This window comes from Balaenoptera acutorostrata, chromosome X (genome assembly GCF_949987535.1).
Source record: "Balaenoptera acutorostrata chromosome X, mBalAcu1.1, whole genome shotgun sequence".
Classification (NCBI taxonomy): Eukaryota; Metazoa; Chordata; class Mammalia; order Artiodactyla; family Balaenopteridae; genus Balaenoptera; species Balaenoptera acutorostrata.
Genome location: NC_080085.1, coordinates 110,186,661 through 110,194,967, shown reverse-complemented (window position 1 = coordinate 110,194,967; position 8,307 = coordinate 110,186,661). Strand labels below are relative to the sequence as shown.

At 41.5% G+C, this 8,307-nt stretch overlaps 1 protein-coding gene across 1 annotated transcript; it reads right to left on the bottom strand.

Moving 5' to 3' along the window:
- Nucleotides 1-5,373: 5,373 nt before the first annotated feature.
- Nucleotides 5,374-7,635, bottom strand: PRR32 (proline rich 32). The gene is made up of 2 exons (XM_007182089.2): nt 7,492-7,635; nt 5,374-6,375 (listed from the first exon to the last, which is right to left on the bottom strand). Exons 1-2 carry the CDS (start codon nt 7,509-7,511, stop codon nt 5,499-5,501), a joined length of 897 nt encoding a protein of 298 aa, XP_007182151.2. The 5' UTR covers nt 7,512-7,635; the 3' UTR covers nt 5,374-5,498.
- Between the last annotated feature and the right edge of the window lie 672 nt (nt 7,636-8,307).

Here is an 8,307-nt window from a genome sequence, read left to right as displayed (position 1 = left end):
CAATTGGTTTGTGAAAATGCCTAGCACTGAAGCAATAAAGTTTATATAAATTCTGAAGAGATCGTTTTTAAAGCCATATCATTCTGTTAAATTTGGGATCATCTGTGATTTTACTGATAGTCTTTGTAAGACTATCTCATAGATAGTTTTAAACTATGAAACGTTATTTATATTTGATTATTTTCCTCCAGTTGTGACTTATTACTAATACAAGATGTTTTTAAATTATTTTATTTATGGATAATCAACTTTTTAGTTAGGGCATTAAATAGTATCTTCAGTACATTTGCTGTATATTGCTAATAGCTATTGAGTGCCAGTGAGCATTAACAGAACGTGTAAGGATTTTATACCTAGAGGAGGTATAAATATGCCCCCTGGGAAAAATAATAGATTGCTTGGGTTCTGGATGAAGTGTAATTAATAAAGCTAGCAACCCCACCTCAGAAAATTATGGTTTAATAGGAGGGGTGAAAAGGCAAAATTAGAAAATAATCAGTGTACCTCGCTAGGGGAAAAAAAGATTGGAGTTTAAAATTAAAAAGAAAAACAAGTTTAGGGTCTGATATACTTGAGAACTTGAAGAGAGAATGCTTTTTTGTGAGTCTAATTCATTGCACACCCACTTCACTAATAAAGTAACCTTGATGATGGTGAGTCTGCTTGTCAAGGCCAGTTTGGGGGATTGATGAAACCTAAACCAGAAAGGGCTTCCAGTTTCACATAGGCAATATGAGATTGGCTGCTATCTGAAGAGAGATGATATTTATAGGAAGGAATGAAGCAGTGGAGATAGATTCATTTTTAGGAAGGCTGGATAGTGTTTCTCTAATCACCTCATCCCACCCTCTCAAATGTGTGGCTCCTACACAGAGCCCTTTCTTTCATGAAACACTCAATCCCTGTAACTTCCTTCTTTCCAAACTGCCCCTTTCGGTCTTCTCTGGATTATATTCTCCCATATCCAAATGTATTACTCTTCCCACAGTACTTCCACTATGAAGCTGCTTCCTCTTCTACAGCACTTCATCTCATCTCTTCTCAACTGACAGTGGCGCTGCCCCTCTCTATTTTTAATCCTCTGTCTTTCTCCATCTGTTTTTCTCTTTCTCACATGCACGAGCACCATCCATCAACCTCCATATTCCCTGTGTTGCTTTGCCTCTGAGTCAAAGCTTTTACAATCAGGGTGTTAGATGAAGTCAGTTATAAATGTATATTTCTCAATAAATTATATAATTAAACACTATTAGATAGACAAAGCCCTTTATGATAGGAATGATGGAGTTGTGTGCTTTACAGTCTTATTTTACTTGGGGAAAGAGATTTTCAGAGTTGGGAAAAATGTGGTCAGTTTACCTCCATAAAGTATTTCGGGATACTAGTCCATTCTCAAAACAGCAATGGTAGAGTCACTTCATGAAAACAAGTTCCACAGATAGTTTCTTTGAGAAATTGGGATGCTGAGAAAGATTTTCTGAATGGCAGTTAGTTCCCAATGGTGGGTGAGAAAGCATATATATTTAATTAGTCTTTGGCAAGAGTAGCACCTTCTCAAGCACTTAAGAAAATGACTGCATGATGAATCACAATTTTTCTGACTTCTCAAATCTAGACTTGATTTGATAAATGCTATACATTTCCATTATTATAAGAAAAAATGAACATCATCACAGAGAAACAGATGGGTTCTTTCACTTAATTTAGTCTCATCACTTGCTCTTTCTGTGGGAATATCACTCAATCCAGCTCATTATAAAGAAGACATGCAACGTTTTGTGATAGCTATGGAATTAACCTATGACATGACATAGTGTTCTTGATCTGTGTAAAATTTCTTTTATCTCTGGTTTTGGCCCACTGATCTTGAAATAGAGTCATTTCACGTAGTTCAGTATTAGGTCCTTTAAAAATCAACATCTCTCAATAGCACTTGATAATTCAATGCCATTGTTACAGTACAATGTAATAGTTATGGAAGGATATCTTTCTCCATACATATATGTATGTGTGTATATATATTTTTTATTACTTAGTTATTTAGTGACAGCCATGCAATAAACCACTTGTTCCATAGTAGATGAAGATAGCACCATGATCTCAACCTTAAGACTCCAGTGAAAATAAATTTTTGGTCCTATTTTATGTTTGTTATAATAATTCTCAGAAGAATAACGTGTAATTTTAATGTCATTCTGGTTTATGAAAGACTTTAAAAATTTTATAATTTGAACTTTAACATTTTCAGTATTCTACAGTTTGATTGGCTACATGTGTACCTCTCCCAATCAGGCTACAGAAGTTGTAAACAGTGGAAAATAGAAATGGCTAATTAATCATACTTAGGGACATAGAAAAGGTCAAAGTTGTACAGTTTATTATTATCTTCTAGAGAATATATAGGACATTAAAATTCTAATGCTACAGTCTTGTGACAAAGAATATAATGAGAACTATAAATAATAAACAGTACAACATGAATCATCTTGTAGCAATGATTATAACTTAGAACAGGAAATACTTAACCCATTCCCATTACTATCAGGAGAAAGGGCTACTTTGTTGATGTTTTTCTTTCCCTCTTGAGGTTAGGAGCTATTTAAGCCACAGAAAAGAAAGGGAAAACATATATGTTCAAGAGTGTTGAATATATTGTATTATGTGCACTTTCCAAAATGAATAGGATATTTTGGTGTAGGATTAATATTAGCTCATATTGCACCAGAATAATTTAAAATTAGCTATTTTAAGGCAAATCATGTGTTTTTTAAACATTTTTTTCTACTTCTTTACTTCTTTTATTTCTTTATTTATTTTGGCTGCGTTGGGTCTTCGTTTCTACACGTGGGCTTTCTCTAGTTGCGGCGAGCGGGGGCTACTCTTCCTGCGGTGCACGGGCTTCTCATTGCGGTGGCTTCTCTTGCTGCGGAGCACAGGCTCTAGGCACGTGGGCTTCAGTAGTTGCAGCACGCAGGCTCAGTTGTTGTGGCTTGTGGGCTCTAAAGCTCAGGCTCAGTAGTTGTGGCACACGGGCTTAGTTGCTCCGTGGCATGTGGGATCTTCCCGGGCCAGGGACGAAGCTGTGTCCCCTGCATTGGTAGGCGGATTCTTAACCACTGCGCCACCAGGGAAGCCCCAAATCATGTGTTTAAAATGGGTGTTTTGCTGTCATTGAGGATGGTGGCACCTATGATAAGATAATACAGTATTTCTATACGGAAGCTGTGAATAAACAAAAATATTTGCATTTCACTTGCATTTAACAACAGGATTCCAGGCTTATTTGATACTTGTGTTTACTGAAACCTGTTATATAGGCACAGAGCTCAGCATAAACTAAAGAAAATGTATTTATCCTACACCACAGAGGTATAAAGGAAACTTCAACGCCTCAGTTTGTTAATAGTTATTTTTTGTTGCATACTGTAGGTGCTCAGTGTTTTGAAATGGCATAGAAAATAACATGCAGAGGGTATTAGGAAAGAGAACAGAGGGTTTAAAAAGAGCAGCTTGTGTTGGTGGCACTTTCTTGTTACAGTAAATTTGTCATGGATTGCTGCAATTGTGAGTAAAGTCTTTCTGAGTGCTTATCGGAGCTACTTCCTTTGAGAAGGAAAACGTATCCTGTTCTGCTGTCACTGACCACACCTTTTGGCAACTCCCCAGAGATGCAGCACTGCCGTTGACACAACAACTTGATTTCTTGTCAAAATATCTTTTAACATCTGGCTCAAAAGATATTTTTGATGACTATAAGCATGCCCAACTCCTCTGTTCATTAAGGCTGAAAATTCAGTAAGTGTTTGGGACGCTGGGACTAAGCTACCTCATAGTGAGCAGCTGTCAAATGATTTGCTGAATGCTTCTGCTCAACCCACCACGGTGAATTGATGGAATTGCGCCAGCTTCAGGACAGAGTGAGGGGAATCTTAGCAAGCTCCATCCAGATGCTCCTTTTATCCAGTGCTCCTTGCACTATCACCTGTAAATTTAGAACAATCTATTCTGAATCAAATGGAGAAAAAGAAACTTCATGGATCCATGTGTCTTTTTTTCCCAAAGTAGTGAAGAACCCACGATTGGTGCTAAAAACACACGAATGGTTTTGCTTATAGGCTAGGTGCCTTTTGGATCTGTAGGTTTTGTCAACCATTAACTGACTGCTTACATCACCTACATCATCAGCTCTGTGCATGAAAAACGCTCATTGGAAGAATCATCCTCTAAAGATATTTCTAATTTAGTGGTTCTTCATAGACAGTGTCGGTGTGTTTTAGGACCACTGTGTGAATGAAGTTGTATAGTGGTCAGAATGGCCATCTTTCCACCCTGCATGCTGTGCCCATATCTTTGTCACTAGAATTTGAAAAAGCTCCCATCTGGGCTTTTGATAATCTCTCAGAGCCATCATGATAATGGGCTGCTGTAGCACTTATGAAGAGTACAAACATAGCAGTGTCAGAGAAAATAATTCCACATGAGTGAAATGTTTTCATTTGCCTTTAAAAGTTCTGAGTATATAATACCCTTTGTTTCGAGAATGGGTGAAGGATTCAGCCCGGTTCCATCTTGTCCCCGGACTTCTATTAAGCCAGCCCTATCTATACCATGTACTTAGCAACAGCGAAATGCTGAGAGACAAACACTAGTTGTAGTGTGAACTTCAAATGACTTTTATTTAAATTGAAAACAATACTTAAAACTGCATTTAGAGTCAAAACCCTTTTGTTTATAAAAATTATAAGGAGTATTCCTAGGTAAGGCAAAGTTATTACTAGGTTAACAAGACCAGATTTGACTTTGGACTTTACTCTTTGAACAAACTGTAGAGAATGGAGAAAAAAAAAAAGTTATTTACAGAAAACAATATCTACATGTGTACTCAGAGGTACAAAGACAAAGCAATGGTGTAGAACCCTCCCATCTCCCCTGCCCCTTTTCTTTCTTAACTTTTCAGCCTGGTTCTGCCTCTAACTGGCTGTGAAATGTTGGCTCTGTTACTCTCACCTCAGTCTCATCTGGCTACTTTTAGTGTTTGGGCATTTTTCTCTATTATCTGGACTTGGGTGTACCTTCTGGACCCTATCTTCATTCACCCATCCTGCACTGAGCAACCCCCATAACCTTAGGTAGGTAGGAATTCCCCACCCCGGACTCTCCAAGTCTAACAAGAACCCAGTGCCTCCTCCCCACGGTCACAGCTGCAAGCCATTAGTAGGGATTCAACTAAGCTACTTACAAAACACTGGCACATTACTGCTTTCATTTCCTTAAAAGTAGAAAACAAAATCCAAGGCTTCAGCTCCCAGAGTGGCATTTTAAAAAATAATTCACAATATTTCAAAGTTTAGAACCTTTATTGAATTTCCAAGTACGTAAGGCACATTAGTGCTAAACAGGCTGCAAGAGGGTAGGGGGTTTCAAATATAAAAACATAAATGAGTAACTTTCACCTCTTTTCCCAACCGTTTTTTTCCCCCTCCTTCCTTTTTTTGCCATCAGTTGTTCTCTCTGTTTGAGGATGCAGGAGCCGGCATTCCCCAGGAAGGGAAATTGGCAAAATAGGAAGGCAGTGGAGGACCAAATATCGGGGGAGGAGCAAAAGCCATAGGCATAGCGAGAAACGGATTGAAACTTGGAGGTCGAGGAGGAATGAAGCAATGGGCAGTAGCGCAAGAAGGTAAACCTGCAGTGCTGGACGACAAGGGCATAGGCCTTGGCCAGTTCTCCACGGGGTGCCGCGGGCCTCCCAGTGGGAAGGAAACATGAGCCAACCTTTCCTTGCAGGTCACTCTCGTACTTCCTGGAGGCACCTCCATCATTATCCCTGATCTAAGGGTGGGGATAGGTGGCGGGCCTCTTACTGGAGAGCCCCTGGATGGAAAGAATCCTTGACCCCTTGGCAAAGCCACATATAACCTTGCATTACTGCCACCTCTCTCAGTGCCCCCGTTGCTGACCCTCGTCCCCCCCACCATCAGTGCGGGAGGGCCGCCAGGGAATTCCCGGGCCACATTAATAGCATCCTGTCCCCTCTGCCTCCGGCCTGCCAGCCCCTCACAGCTATTTACTTCTGCTGTTGCTAGGGACTCTTCCGCAACAGCAGGTGGTGGCCCATAGGGGGGTTTGAGAGCTCTCGAACCGTCGACAGGAATGCAGGATCCTGTTCTCTCTGAGGGACGCTCCAGTTGCTCTCTTGCCAGATCGGTCAGTACATTGAAGGGAGGTCTCAGGGGGACGCGAGGGAGGCCCCAGGACTCCGCATCATCCTTCTGCATGGAACTCGGACACGGGAGGGACACGCCGGGGCGCAGCTCCGGGTTCCCGTGTTCGTCGGCAGCTACTGCTGTGGGTGAAGGGGCGTGCCCTCCAAGGCTTGCCAAAACAGAAATAAATAGGTTAATAAAAATGAAAATGCGGTGACCAGAAAATATCTGAAATATGTGATTGATCGAATTCTCTGGAATACACGGTGGGAAAAGGGAGAGCCCGATCTCCTCCCAGGTGTAGTCAGCAAACACTTCTTCGATTCACTTGCCCTTCACCAGGCGGCCTCTTCAGCATCAGGCTTCGTCGTTTCCCTTTATGGCTGACCTGTGGCTCCACCCCGTTCCCCACAGTCCCACCTCCTCAAGGCAACAAGGCAGCCTAGAAGACTCAGGGAGCTTCCTTAAAAGCCGCAGTGCGGGGCTTCCCTGGTGGCGCAGCGGTTGAGAATCTGCCTGCCAATGCAGGGGACACGGGTTCGAGCCCTGGTCTGGTAAGATCCCACATGCCGCGAAGCAACTAGGCCCGTGAGCCACAACTACTGAGCCTGCGCTCCGCAACAAGAGAGGCCGCGACAGTGAGAGGCCCGCGCACCGCGATGAAGAGTGGCCCCCACTTGCCGCAACTGGAGAAAGCCCTCGCACAGAAACGAAGACCCAACACAGCCAAAAATAAATATGAAAAAAAAAAAAAAAAGCCGCAGTGCCCAGGCACGCTAGATAAACAGAGGAAACACCAGCTCTTTCAGTCCCAGGAGGATCTATGATCCACTAAACCCATCATTTAGATTCTGGTAGCAGTGCTCTGGAAAGCCTTATGAGGGAAAACTTTTTTTTTTTTTTTTTTTTCTCCACAGAAGTCGAAGAAAGGTTAGTTATGCTAACAAACACTCCAGTTTGTTTCTCTTTCATGAAGCATCATTCAACATTTACACCAACTTTTGTTAAAATTTTCTTTCATTCAACCCATACCACACCCTAGAGTAAGAATTTCCTCATATTTAAACCCCGCAATTTAGACTAAGGATTTGCAACTTCAAAATTACATTTAAGACTCCAGTATTCTTAGTACCTGAATTTATGTCCTTCACGCTTTTGTCTGTGATCCCCTTCGCATCCTTCGCAACCCACCCCTCCCTATTGTCCGTGTTGCACTCACACAGGAAAACAATTCAAATTGCCTTTTGCCTTCAACTTAAACAGTTGCACACAGTTTTGTACTTACACATTTTCAATACACGCCATGGAGAAATTTGATCAGCAAAGCCTTCTTTAGGTGATGGAGAAAACCAGCTGAACGCCCACGCCAAGCCAACTCAGTCTGGAGAAATGACTGGTGCTTGTTCTTTAGAGCAGCTTGGCAGGTCGAATGAAGCCAGGGACCAACTGCTTCTTTCTAGATTTGGAGTCCTCTTTATGAGGTTACCAGTTGCTAGGGAAGGGAGGGAGAAAAGGAGCCAGGAGGAGGAGGAGTGGATAAATCTGTGACACTCCTCTGAAGCTAAATGTATGATTCCTTTTTGCACAGTAGTAGATGAACTTAAAGGCATTCGCTACATTAAGCCTGTTGCAGTCCAATTAGAAAGACAAATCATCAAGACGATTTTAGAAGAATCATGGTGGCAGGGTCTTTTGTTAAGAGTTATTTCTGAAGTTTTATTTAGAAAAGGTAGTTGTCAAATCTCCTCTTCCAGGGTGGAATTACAAACATTGAGCAGAGTACCATGCCTAATCTTGTAATTTAAACTTCCAGTTTAGGGGGTGCATACTATTAACTTGGTGGAGAACAGAGTTTGGGGGGTTAAATTGCTTTGCAATCTGAGTCTCACTTGTGAAGATGAAACAAGAATAGCACTATAAAAAAAGTCCCTCTAAGAAGCATATTGGCTTTTACTTTTTAGCCCCTCAATTTGCAATTCTTCCCTTCATCCTACCTTCTAGTTTATTGGCTCAGTATGGTGTATGTGTGTGTGTGTGTGTGTGTGTGTGTGTGTGTACACACATATTTCCCAGAATAGAGCTCTGGAAACTTCCCTGCAAG